Below are 14105 nucleotides of genomic sequence, written 5' to 3' on the forward strand. Positions count from 1 at the left end.
ATTATTATTATTATTATTATTATTATTATTATTATTATTATTATTATTATTATTATTATTATTATTATTATTATTATTATTATTATTATTATTATTATTATTATTATTATTATTATTATTATTATTATTATTATTATTATTATTATTATTATTATTATTATTATTATTATTATTATTATTATTATTATTATTATTATTATTATTATTATTATTATTATTATTATTATTATTATTATTATTATTATTATTATTATTATTATTATTATTATTATTATTATTATTATTATTATTATTATTATTATTATTATTATTATTATTATTATTATTATTATTATTATTATTATTATTATTATTATTATTATTATTATTATTATTATTATTATTATTATTATTATTATTATTATTAGTATTATTATTATTAGTATTATTATTATTATTAGTATTATTATTATTAGTATTATTATTAGTATTAGTATTATTATTATTATTATTATTATTATTAGTATTATTATTATTATTATTAGTATTATTATTATTATTATTATTTTATTATTGCTTAAATTTCTGCCAAGCTTCCGTTATTTGAATTAACCTTGAATCATACATTTAAAAACTCTGCGGACACAGGTGACGAATCGCATGCTTTTTAAACATGAAGTATTATCCCTTTATCCTTTTGTAAGGTGTCAATACAAAAAAAGTGACCTATATAAAGCGCTCAAGTTCGTCAGGCATGGCGCTCATGGCGCTGTATACAATTGACGTATTTTGACTAAATTAGGTAGAGATGCAGTGCACACAGTTCAATGAAACATAATTACAAAGTGAACAGATGGGTTTAGAGTAGTTGTTTGAAAGAAGTAGCGGAGGAGGCTTGGTGACGAAGAAGAGGCAGATTGTTCTAGAGAGATGGCCCTGCGTGGGAAAAGCTGTGGTCACCCCAAGAGTAGTGCGATCGGGAAACCTGAAGAAGCACAGAGTATGATGACCGTAGTCTGCGATATGGTTGATACACTCTACAAACTAAAGAGTTGAATCACACACTAACTTGCATATGAGTTCGGTGAGTGACTACACTTGGATCCAGCGTTTTAACGTTTAACGGGCCCTTAAATTGTTGACTGAATACCCTAAAATGCTGGATTGAACATAATGCTGGAAAGTGTAGTCACTCACCGAACTCATGCAAGTGTTGGGTTCAACTCTTTAGTTTTTAGAGGGTATGCCTGGATTTTTTTTTTTAGAGTTCTGCAAGTAGATTGGTGAGGATCCATGGACGGCGTGGTAGACCAGCAACAGAAGTTGTCATGCAGTGAATCCTTATTATCATCAGTACTGTATAGTTGTCTAGATGAGGTCAACCATTGATAACCTTTTTATGAAAGGTGGTAAATGTACAATTTGTTGATCAAGCTAATGCTACTGACGACACGACACCACACAAGCGAACGTAATGAGAGTTTTATGACACTGCGCTTTGTCGCAAAGGTCATGTAGCGCATTCATAAAACGTGTGTTAGTCAGACATACAAAACAGAAATTCTGAGTTTGAGTTATATCTGCTTGCCGTATCAAAGACTGTTGACTATCAAGTCGTTTATATAATTGAAGGTTGTTTAAAAATGAAGCCCGGCTGCTTTGAACGCGTTTTGCACTCTTCAATTGAGACTTTACAAGATGGTGGTCTTCATGGTTGGATTGCTGTGTTGGGTTTGTGGTATGATGTTACCTACACTACAAGAACAGTTCGCCACTTCGACTTGGTTAATTGGCTGGATGGTTGCTTTTGTCAACGCAGGAGGATATTTCGCAGGTAAGCACGATCGAGTTTGTTTTGGGAATACGACATTCAGCTTAAACTATCACGTTTACGTCGTTAATTATGATTGGTTGGGTTTCAACGGGGACACTTTAATGAAGTCACCACTGTGACAGCTCCCACCGACCAGTATTGGTTTTCATCTGCCACATCTGGATAAAAAAATCCACTGAACCTGCTATTTCAGTTTATCCTGTACTGGGGCATCGGTCAACACCTCAAAGTTGAATCGCAGACTTTGGCGCCCAATTTAGCCTGGGGTTAAGAACATAAAAATAGGTAGTCCATAAGTGCGTGTCTTGGTGGTTGGTGTCACTAAACAGTTTTTGCATGGTAAAAAAGAAAAACAAATCTTCCAAAATTTAATAATACCATCCACATCAACTCAGGATTCTTATAGCATCCATAGAAAGTTGGAAAAGGCATAACACAAACTAATGTTTCATATATTTTGAACTAAATTCTAATATGCACAAAACCTAGTGGCTGCAATCACTGAGACACGAGTCTGCACCTACTTTTTGGATGTCGACATCCCGACAAAATTATCTCGGTATGTCGACTTATTTCCGTTTAGGAGTACGTCATCCGGAGATATTTATGTCAGTATCTTGGATGTCGGATGACACTTTAAGAGCACCGTACTTACTACAATTTTATTGAGCTTATAACTAAAAAAAATTGTTCGACCCTATTATCCATGTATAGTGTGAGCACAGGTGTGCGCATGGCTCGGAGTATATACTCTGGTACCGCAATTGCAACTCATTGGGTGAAATGACATGTTTATAAAGCCAATCGTGCGTACTCCCCCCCCCCAAAAAAAAAAAAAAAAAAAAAAAAAAAAAAAAGGAAACAGAGTTTGCGCCAAAACAAAACTACATTTTGCGCAAAATTAAAGAAATGCATCTTCTAAGGTTGCACCCAACACATTACATGTATACACAACATGAAGTACTTATACATCAATGCACAACAAGTGTTAACAAGCCAGTCAGTTCAGAACGTGTCTATCAGAATTTCCATTTTATTTTCAAAAATTTTCGACCCCCCCCCCCCTCCAATAGTTCTGGCTATACCGAATAATATGTGGGTAAACATGATCAGCTTCCTCTAAATGTCTGTTTTGCTTTAGAAAAAAAAAATTCTTCTAAAAGGCATCCTAGCACCGCCAGTAAAGGATAGATTTTGAGCCAGGACCGTGTTGACAGTGTGTGGATTAGTTGCTGCGTATCTCCATGATAACTGCGTCATTCCTGCCCAGTTTATACGCAATCGTCTTCATCCTAACCCTGTTTTCTTTAACAAGTTTGCTGTTTCTGAACAGGTGTCTCAGCAACCCCACTTAAAGAGAGATTTGGCGCCAGGACTGTGGTGACAGTGAGTGGATTAGTTGCTGGTGTCTCCATGATAACTGCGCCATTCCTGTCCAGTTTATACACAATCGCCCTCATCCTTACCGTATTTGCAGGTTAGTATTACAAGACTGTTATTACGGAAAAAATGTGTCCATTTAGTGAAATTGTGTTTTTTTTTTTTTTCCTACAAAAAGTACATAGACCCTTTAAAGGCAGTGGACACTAATGGTATTTACTAGTAAAAGTAATTATTAGCATAAAACCTTACTTGGTAACGAGTAATGGGGAGAGGTTGGTAGTATAAAACATTGTGAGAAACGGCTCCCTCTGAAGTAGAGTAGTTTCCGCAAATTTGGTTTCGAGACCTCAGATTTAGAATTTGAGGTCTCGAAATCAAGCATCTGAAAGCAGACAAATTCGTGTGACAAGGGTGTTTTTTTTTTCTTTCATTATTATCTCGCAACTTCGATGACCGACTGAGCTCAAATTTTCACAGGTTTGTTATTTTATGCATATGTTGAGATACAGCAAGTGAAAAGACTGGTCTTTGACAATTACCAATAGTGTCAAGTGTCTTTAAAGGCACTGAACACGTTTGAGCTTAATTTGAATCATCAATTGGTCATCGAAGTTACGAGAAAATGATGAAAGAAAAACACCCTTGTTGGACGAATTTGTGTGCTTCCAGATAGAAAAAAAAAGACTTTTGGCTAGAATTTTATTATTATTTTCATGCGAAATTACCTCTTTCTCAAAATCTATGCTACTTCAGAGGGAGCCCTTCCTTTAATGTGTTATACTATCAGCTCTCCATTGCTCATTCTTCGTTTTAGGGTCAGCAGTTGGCATATCATTCGTGATAACGAAGCATCTGATTGGAAGCTATTTTAATAGATCTGTCACAACGGCATATGGCGTGTCGACCCTGGGCAGTTCTGTTACCTTCCTGGTTGCTGTGCCCTTGATACAGCTTTCCCTAGACGCCTACGGCTGGAGGGGAACAATGTTACTACTTGGAGGATTATTCTTACATCTCGCTGTCGTTGGAGCTCTGATGAAACCACCTGCAGCTAGTGGGAGTCAAGATGGTTATGAGGCAGCTCTCACAACCGAGGAGCCAGAGACAAGGGACGATGATGTACACTGTAAAAACAAGTGTTTAGGTTTTAAACACATAAATAAACACCCATCTGTGACACTTTTAAAACACCTAACGTCGTTTATTATGTGTACACGTTTAAATTATAATCATATTCGGTGTTTAAATTCAACACACCGACGGTGTTTAAAATCAACACACAGACGGTGTTTAAAATAAAAACAGAACAGTGTGTTTATCTTGTACACACGTCAAGTGTTTAAAATTTAAATACCAGCAATGTTTAAACAATAAACACGTATTAGTTTCAGTTCATTTTTGGGGGGAGGGGGGATCTTATCGCGACAGTATGTGAACATATTATTTGGTTAAACTCCTGATAAACAACTGTGAGCTTTTATCCATAACCTAATGTTTAATTGTTCAGGAAACTATTTAAAACGAATTTAGACCGAATTGTGACGAGATGATGTTTGACTTATTTAAGTACTTGCCAAGGCTTGACATTTTGTGCAGAATTTACTTAACCTGCTTGACCAGTGTATTTGTCTCCAACAATTAACTGTTGGAGAGAGCCTAATCCCTGGGAGAAAATCTGTGGGTAATCCAAATCAAACGTATTGTAACGTACTGCCAGGGTCCTTGTTTGCTCTGTAGCCAAACGCAGACAGAAAACAAACGAACTCAAATTCCGTTCAATATGAAACACACTGATTTATTTAAAACTTCGAGAAGGACAACTTATTCCATGCTCAATCACTGAACTCAACATTTGGTCTGTCTTCACATCTTAATCATACACAATACATTGCTAGAAAAGGCGCCAAAAGAACGCATCCGGTCCGCGCACCTGGATAATATTCTACAATTATGTTATACAATGTTATAAATCATCGATAGTTCGTCCAATCACAGAACAGTTCACCAAAAGTTCAAGCCAGCTGCCGTGGGAGCGTTGTCCTCCAAGATCCGGCGGGGCCACTCCAACGCACCGGCGGGGCGCACAGTTTCAGTTCGTTACAGTATAATAAACACCAAGTAGAAAAATGACGCAATCTACCGCAGTCTTGGGGTTAGAGACCACTCCAATGGTGTCCCCACAATCTGCTGAACTTCGTTGTTATGTACATAAATTACAAGGCGGGGCGAGTCCAGGGGTTTCGTCATTGTTAATTTATCAGTTTCAGCAGCATCCTGTTGGGAAAATACAATTTAGAACAAGGTAAAAACTAACTGCATTAATCTTGTACACACGTGAAGTGTTTAAAACGTAAATAGCAGTGGTTAAACAATAAACACGTATTAAAAAGTAAGCACGTCAATCCGTTCAAATAACAAACACAATGCCTGTGACACTTTTAAAACGTCAAACGCCATTTTTATCATTGGCTACTCTCCACACATCTCTGGGCCCCGAGTGAGAACATTGCTAATGCACTGATCAGGCTTTTATGATGGAATTGATAAACCTCGAATTACTCCATATAGTTTAGTTGGCTTATGTGCATAATGAATGTCTTTCTCTTGGTTTGAACAGGTGTACAGGGGCACAATAATACTTTGTTTCCCATTGGGCTTCTGGCATTTTCTCAACATACATGTGTATAACTGTACAAATAACTTGTCTTATCCTTTATAGTTAGGTGAATGCTATACAGGTTTAAAATAAGTATCGTCCAGGAATAATTACCTCATGTACTGTAACAAAGCTTCTGGACTTGGTGCCTTTCCTGCGGCCAAACTTTGTGTTACCATCACAACAAGCATCTGCAGAGGGCCCTTATAGTTCCGCAAAACAAATAACAACAAAACTATTAGTTTACCTTACATTGGAATAAATGGATGTCCCCTCAATTAGATTTAAAGGATGATGGACAATCTGGTTTATCTTTTTGCTGAGTAACAGTGATGTTTAAAGGCATGGACACTTTTGGTAATTGTCAAAGACTAGCCTTCACAGTTGGTGCATCTCAACATGCATACAATTACAAACCTGTGAAAATTTGAGCTCAATCGGTCATCGAACTTGCAAGATAATAATGAAAGAAAAAAAAAAACACACTTTCACATGAAGTTGTGTGCGTTTAGATGGTTGATTTCGAGACCTCAGATTCTAAACTTGAGGTCTCGAAATCAAATTCGTGGAAAATTACTTCTTTCTCGAAAACTACGTCACTTCAGAGGGAGCCCTTTCTCACAATGTTTTATACCATCAACCTCTCCCCATTACTTGTCACAAAGAAATGTTTCATGCCAATAAGTATTTTGTGAAATTACCAATAGTGTCCACTGCCTTAAATAGTTTATAATTAATAAACAATGATTTAGAGGAAAACTAATTATTTTGTATCTTTCTGTGTATTTTTAGTTATTTGTTTTCTTAAAAAAATAATAGTCTTCAGAAATGCCCACTTGCTGACATTGCTAGATTCAACCACCGAAGTCACATGCATTACATACTAATCATGAGCACATCTGCTCTATTAAATATAATTGTAATTTTGCCATACATTGATGCAAAAGTACATCTATTTAATTGTCTGAAGTACCCACTGTTATTTTTCTCATGACTCGGAAAAGCACCGAGTACATATACGGTGCTATCACACATAGGTGTAGGGTACACCAAATTAATTTTCATTATACCCTGATGCAAAATTACATCTATATAACCTTAGTACTTACAAGACCGGCTGATCGGAGATTTGTCAGGTGACGAAGTTAACGCACTGCTTTCAGAACGAGACGTATAATCTGGCAGTCCCCCTCATTGAGTTTGCAAGAATCAAATTGTTGTGATGCCACTGAAGTCCATTCCGCACCACCTCAGGAGAATCAGCGTATGTGACTGGATGGCCATAAGTACTTGATCATCATCTATCCTGGTACCATCCTCCTCCAGAACAACACTGCATGCCTTTGTGTTCAGTTTAATCCTCCTAAAAACACCCCCAAAAAGATGGACATTAAATTATGAATATCCCAACTCTATACCATGACAAAATAATATATAATATTTAGTGTCAATCAGATGGTTTAGCTGTGTAATTCTCTAAATGTAAAACTCCTTTTGTCCGCCATACCACTCTTACGGCAAGCAACTCTTTTTATAGTGAAATATGGTATCGTCCACTTGAATCATAGTGAAGTTTGCTAATACTTAACACTCAAAAAATACCTTGAACTTCATTCAAAGATGAGAGTATTGATTAATCACTGCAGTCTGGCCTGAATCATAGGTCGTAATACACAGTGTACACGGCACACATAGAGAGCCAAGCTATGGCGATCGTTGGCACGCGGCCATGTTTTTAATTCAGTGGAATGTTCGAAAAACAGTGTCTGATTTTCATCAACATTTCGGGGTTTTTCAAGGTTGAATTACTCAAAACCCAAATAATTCTGAATGCTGATGGGATAATATTTCAGTTATACTTGTAGTGGGGTGAGAAGTATCACTAAAATCATGAGAAACATGCACTGGAAAAGTGCGAATGAAATCTGTCAATGTACATGTACGGCAGGATGCGACGCGGGTGATGTAGCTGTATAGTCCCCGGGGAATACGTGATGCGTTGCACCCTGCCATGACGGAACGACCTCGCATTTCAATTTCAAGTGGAAATAACAACGCAAATTGCTCTAATATTTCAGGTAAAAAATGTCAAATTTATTGTTGAAACTGTCTACACATTATAACTAAACTTATCATTGGTTGTTTGTACATTATGGTCCTACTGTTGGTCCGACTACGCCGGGGTTAATCACTGTTTTCATTTTGTAAAAAAATATTATTTTAATGAGTGTGTACATGTATGTCAGTGTGCACACTAGGGTATCGTTCCATACAGTGTACGCGTATCGTACAATGAGGCTGAACTATTTCAGTATTTTAGGCCTACCCTGTATTCAGATTAGGATTATGAATGTGATTGGCTATTAAAGCCATTGGACCCTTTCGGTACAGAACAACAAAAATATCACAGATTTACAAATAACTTACAGGGTTTATACACTCAGAAAAAGAATGGTAAAAAAAAGTTATGTTAAATGTGTTAAGTAAAAAAATACTTAACATAAGTAAAAATTAATGAAAAATTTAAACAAAATGTTTGTGTAAATAAAAAACTACTCAAAAAGTTAGTAAAACTAATAGTTTACATAACTTAGCAACTTTAAACACATATTATGTAAATTTTACTGAACTGGTTGTAAAAGTTTACATGGTGTTTAGTAAACCACAATGTTTTACTCAAGTGTTGTGCAAAATACGCAGCGTGTGACTTGTCTGCTGGGGTCGCGCTCTGCAGTACCACAGTGTAACCACACACACATTCAAATGGATCTCATGAAGGAAAAACTTCTTGAGTGGAACTTCCCTCATTTAGTTGAGACGTTTGAAGGTAAGTACTATAACAGATTTCTGTATTGATGTTATTATCTGTAGTGATAGACTATACACGGCTCGTTAGCACAGATAAAGGGACAGTTGAACGTCATATTTAGACTGACAAAACTTTTGAACAGTGACTTGAATATCACAAATACATACGTAGGTCTGATCAATGGTCCCCGTATTGTGCACACATGCATCGTTGGAGACCATTGTACACATGTACATCGCCACTGTGTTAAAGCACCACCACTGCATACAGCCACGGTGCATCAGGCCAATGATTGGGCCAACTTTTTGTTCAGAAGTACAATCAAATAACTTTTCAACATTTTGTCTTTACAAGATACTGACAAATGATACAATTGACTTAAAATGCAAATTCTGGGAGAGGGGAATCGCACAAACACATCTACCCTTTGTTTATTTTAACCTTTTAAAGGAATTATTCAAGAAATCTCTCACCCCCCCCCCCCCCCCACACACACACCAAAAGAAAGAAAGAAAAAGAACAAAAAGAAAAATCAGATAAAGATCAAGAAAAATCAAAGTTTTCAGGTAGTCTACTGTTATGTGGGATTGAATATTCAGCACCAAAATTATCTCTCCTCCTTGGATCCTATCACCTTATTCCAGAACTGCAAGTATCCATCCTTGAACACTTTGTTAATTTGTTTAATTTTAGGCCCCTATGTGTTTGTTTATTTATTTTATTTTATTTCAATTTTTATTTGTACTTTTTTAAATTTATGTGCATGTACATCATGTACAACTTGTATTGCACATACATTGCAGTACTGGAACATTGTCTCTATTGATCTCAAAGTGTTGTAATATGATAATTAAACCACTATTGATATCAAATAATGATTTAATCTGACATTGTGTGTACCCCATCCTTATTAAGACAATCAGATTAAATCATTATTTTACAGCAAAATTGGTTTAATTGTACAACACTTTGAGTTCATTACACACAATATACACGTGTAATACAATTTGTACTGCACCCCCATTGAAATTTAACCTATTGTGTTTAATATTATTCCCCTTTATGCAGGAAAACACAAGTTTGGACCAGTATTCGAAAGACATCAACAGGGACACCAGATCGCAACCATATATGCTGATACTAGGTGGGTCTGCACTGGCTCCACAGCAAGTGTTCGTAATTTTTGAGCACAGTATGCATTTGAACAGTCATCTCTTGTGAAAGCACTGGATGTGTGTTTCAAAACACACTTTGTCTTCGACTTGAGCTACCAGGAGAAGTGTTCTGGCGTTTGGGAGTTCATTGAGTTGGTTGTGTTTGAACTCAAAGGCAGTGTGAAAGCAGCACTATTCGAGAGTTCAGGGCTTACTGTTCATCTCATGATTCATCTGCACAAAATGTTTGCAAATACGTATCAAAATCATAAGAGATGTGATAGTTGTGATAGTTTGGATTTATGGACCAACCTTACAGTTTAAAGAGGAACTCAAAGGTCAAATTTAAATTTGTATTCAATACCCTTCCAGTTTTGTCAAATTTGTGAAAATGTCAAATTCAACGCCGTTTTAATTGCTTAGCGACAATTAGGCTAAACCAACAATTCCCCATACAAATTGTTCAAACCCAAAATTGAATTTGACCTTGGAGTTCTTCTTTAAGCTGTGTTAGTCTGACCTTGCCAATTAATGTTGACCATTCCAGAAGCATTGTAGTTAAAGAAGTTTTTGCACGTATTGTTTGCAAATAAGTATCAAAATCATAAGAGATGTGATAGTTGTAACAGTGTTGATTTATGGAACAACCTTACAGTAGCTGTTTTAGCCTGGAAGTATTTATTCCGAACTTGCCAATTAGGTACATTTTTTTTTTATTTTTTAAATTCACTGAAATTGTTGATTGATTATGAAACATACAGAACACCCCATTTTGCACATGTGATGTTTTGGATTGTTAATGTTGTTACCATTAAATTTTTATTAAAAAGTTGTTATCTTGAAATTCATGTTGTGGTCGCCAAGTCTCAGTATTTATGATGTGTCCATTTATTACAGCCCTAAACTCCATGAAAGAACACTTTGCTAGTATTCAACCCAAGCATTGTGTATATTATTACCAGTTTTAAAGGCAAACAGTTTACATTAAAAATCGGTAAATATTTTACTTCAAAATTAAGTAATTATTTTACATGAGTGGGTTTATACCCAGCAATTCAGTAAAGAAAACTACCCAATATTTATGTAAACTTTTACACAGCTATTAAGCAAGATATTACCCAACGCCTGTTGGGTAAAGTTTTACCTAATAGTTATGGTGTTCGCCCACTACATCTAAAACAGGTAATATTTTTACTACCCAATATTGATGTAAAGTTTTACACAACTATTTACATTGTAAAGCGGTAAAGTCTTTACTTCAAAATTAAGTAATATTTTACATGAGTGGGTTTACCCAACAATTCAGTAAAGAAAACTACCCAATATTTATGTAAACTTTTACACAGCTATTAAGCAAGATATTACCCAACGCCTGTTGGGTAAAGTTTTACCTAATAGTTATAGTGTTCGCCCACTACATCTAAACCAGGTAATATTTTACACAAGTTGTGTAATCTTTTCTCTGTGTGTAGAAGGCAGTGGTGAAAGACTTCTCCTGAAATAGTATTCCATGAAATGCTTTACTTTTTGAGAAAACAGTAAAACAATATCAATTCTCGACAGCGAGAATTACGGATTTATTTTAAACACATGTCATGACACGGCGAAACGCGCGGAAACAAGGGTGGGTTTTCCCGTTATTTTCTCCCGACTCAGGGTTCAGATCAAGTGTTACCCGGTACCTCCAATGATGGGATAGAGGATACAGAAGCACCTGTTTCGAGTCAGAATACGGGTCAAGTGCTACTCGATGTCCCCCAAGATAGGACATAAGATACTGATGGCCTTGTCACGGAGTCAGAAGGGACTGACAGTGACACCTTAGAGCCTGACACGAAAATCGGCTGGAAAGGTTTTCTGTGTGAAAACTACAAAGCCGAGTTCTGGTACTGGGAGATAATTGAACTTACCCGTAAGATCATGCAGACGCCCTTCATACTGCTGTTCGGACCCGATGACCACTTCACACTATTTGTGTCTGTCTTCTTGCCTGTCTTCTTCTTGCTCATCCACGCATACCTGAAACCAATGAAGGATGCAATTGAACAGCGGCTTCAGTTGTGCTCACTTGGGATCGTCTTCATAAACATGCTGGCGGCGTCCTTGCTCCTCATGCCAAATGACGATGGGCCACTTGTAGATGATAGAAAGGGAATTCTTTCAACTGCGTTAGTTCTTCTTAATCTCAGCATTATTGTTTTCGTTGCAAGTAAGTAAACAATTGGGTTTATCACAACTGCAGTTTTATTTTATTTACAATGCATGTGTGTTGTTTTCTTGCATGAATGTCAAACACAAAACACACAAACAAACCGGTAACATAACATAAATATTGCCATTAAACAGATTTTGCAAGATGTTGTTTTGGTTCGCACACGCCCTCATACGGTTACAAACCGAGATCTCGGTTATATTTAATACTAGCATGTTCCTCCATCCCACACTCGTATGTTACAATGCCAATCTACAAACATTCATAAATAACTCGCACACATTTTGAAACGGCGTCATCAACATTTTACGATGTAAGGAGTGTGTGTGTACCCATAAGTTAGATTGACGATAACATGAAAAATAAGTGACCAAAAGGCACTTTGAGATAGAATATAATTGGTTACACGAGTCGCCACTTGATGAACATAATCTCTTGTCACACCGGTTTCACACACGGTTGTAAAAAAAAAAAAAAAAAAAAAAACTTACACCGATTTGTGCCGATAATGCGTCTGTTAAAGAGCCCTATTTTGACCAATGAAACTTCCTAAAGTCGCACACGCACACCCCGAAACGTTGATTCTACAGAGAGTACATCGCCAGAAAGGGGGAATGGTTTGTGGGTGGGGGGCGGGGGTGGCGTTGTGTACATAAACAAACTCAAACAAAATATGAAAAGCTTGCTTTTAAATTGTTCTATTAATGCAACATTCTTATGTTCTTGTATTTTAGTAAGCTCCGTCTGGACTGGCATCAAGACTCTTTGGAGACACGGATGCTTTGCTTGTATAAGATATTCATCGGTGCAGGTGTATAGATGGTGTCGAAGACGCTACACGAGAGAGCAAGATGGCTATCTGGACGACGAACACTTTTTCCACTTTTTGACGAACAGGATGACCAGACCAGTGAAGACCAAGACGCTACATGAGTGGTTCCAATGACTATTAGTAACAGATACTGGCCTGACAGTTTAGGTAGAAGCTAAACGAAATATAATTGTAGACGCTGGGCTGCCGGACCAGTTTATTGGGTAGTGAATAACACTGTATTTAAACTATGTCCAGTGTGGCTATAGTTTATCCTGGAATAGTTAGCGTAACGCAGAAGTATAATTTTGTATGAATACATTCAGCCCTGTGCAAATGTTTTAGACAATTGCGTGAAAACAGTGTTTACAGACAGGAACATCACACGAAGTTGTTTGAAACCTTACCCGATTCTTGGTGCCGAAACCTCCTGTTCCATGAACCTAGACCTTGTCAAATGTTGATTATCAAATGGAGTAACTACCATTTAGCCAACATCTCTCTTGTAAATTTAGATACATGGGATTCATGCTGCACCCTGCTGCATCAGCATACCTCAAATCAATCAGTCTTTGATGTGTTGTTTCCCGTTAGTTACAGTCACCTTGAAGTGGTATTTTTTTTTAAATGAAGCTTTTGTCACTAAGATAGTGTGTTTTGATGAGTGGAATGTGAATAAACAGCTAACTAAGGTTCTAAAAAAATTGTTCTAATTTTATTTACAAATTTAAGAGTAGGCACCGACCCGAGAGTGCGCTGTTCGTGACGTCAATCGAGGCGCGATATTTGAAGGGAAAATGTGTAGTCTGGCACCGTACACTACGTCTGGGTACCTGATCGGTATGATGCCTACGTACATAACTACGGTCACGGAGCAGACTGCACGCACTACGGCTGCTGTGCGGACGGTCCACTCGGATTACCCTGCACGGTGACTCGCAAGCTAAAAACATGCCCTCAAAGTTCAAACTTACATGAACTGTTCACGTTTGGCATACGCTCCTCTAGGTTCGTGACGTCTTTCAGGTACCTTCTTTGACTTCCCACTCTGGAAAGGTTGTTGGGATGGCGTCATGTTTTATAATAACTTTTATCTTCATGTCAAATATGTGGTGTACTCCGGATTCGAAGCACGACGGCTCAAAGTGTTCGCTGCGCAGCGCTGAAAAAGACGTCGGACCGGACCACATTTGCTCTTGTGAGTCTGACTTTCGCGGCCAACAACCGCCCATACTTGGGATCTGCAGGAAACACATGCAACCTGACC

General features: G+C 37.0%; 1 protein-coding gene and 1 pseudogene across 1 annotated transcript; both read left to right on the plus strand.

Annotated features, from left to right (window-relative positions):
- The first annotated feature begins 1662 nt into the window (after positions 1 to 1662).
- Positions 1663 to 6359, plus strand: LOC139943185 (monocarboxylate transporter 11-like). The gene is made up of 3 exons (XM_071940001.1): positions 1663 to 1813; positions 3147 to 3290; positions 4011 to 6359. Exons 1-3 carry the CDS (start codon positions 1678 to 1680, stop codon positions 4493 to 4495), a joined length of 765 nt encoding a protein of 254 aa, XP_071796102.1. The 5' UTR covers positions 1663 to 1677; the 3' UTR covers positions 4496 to 6359.
- Positions 6360 to 8615: 2256 nt separating this feature from the next.
- Positions 8616 to 13017, plus strand: LOC139942731 (uncharacterized; annotated as a pseudogene).
- The last annotated feature ends 1088 nt before the right edge of the window (positions 13018 to 14105 follow it).

This window comes from Asterias amurensis, chromosome 10, assembly GCF_032118995.1.
Source record: "Asterias amurensis chromosome 10, ASM3211899v1".
Classification (NCBI taxonomy): domain Eukaryota; kingdom Metazoa; phylum Echinodermata; class Asteroidea; order Forcipulatida; family Asteriidae; genus Asterias; species Asterias amurensis.

Bases quoted from the DNA above. Each gene is read 5' to 3' on its own strand.
- LOC139943185 (XM_071940001.1), top strand. From the start codon at position 1,678: ATGGTGGTCTTCATGGTTGGATTGCTGTGTTGGGTTTGTGGTATGATG. The intron at 1,814-3,146 runs GTAAGCACGATC...GTTTCTGAACAG, and splicing joins CGCAGGAGGATATTTCGCAG to GTGTCTCAGCAACCCCACTT. The intron at 3,291-4,010 runs GTTAGTATTACA...TCTTCGTTTTAG, and splicing joins CATCCTTACCGTATTTGCAG to GGTCAGCAGTTGGCATATCA.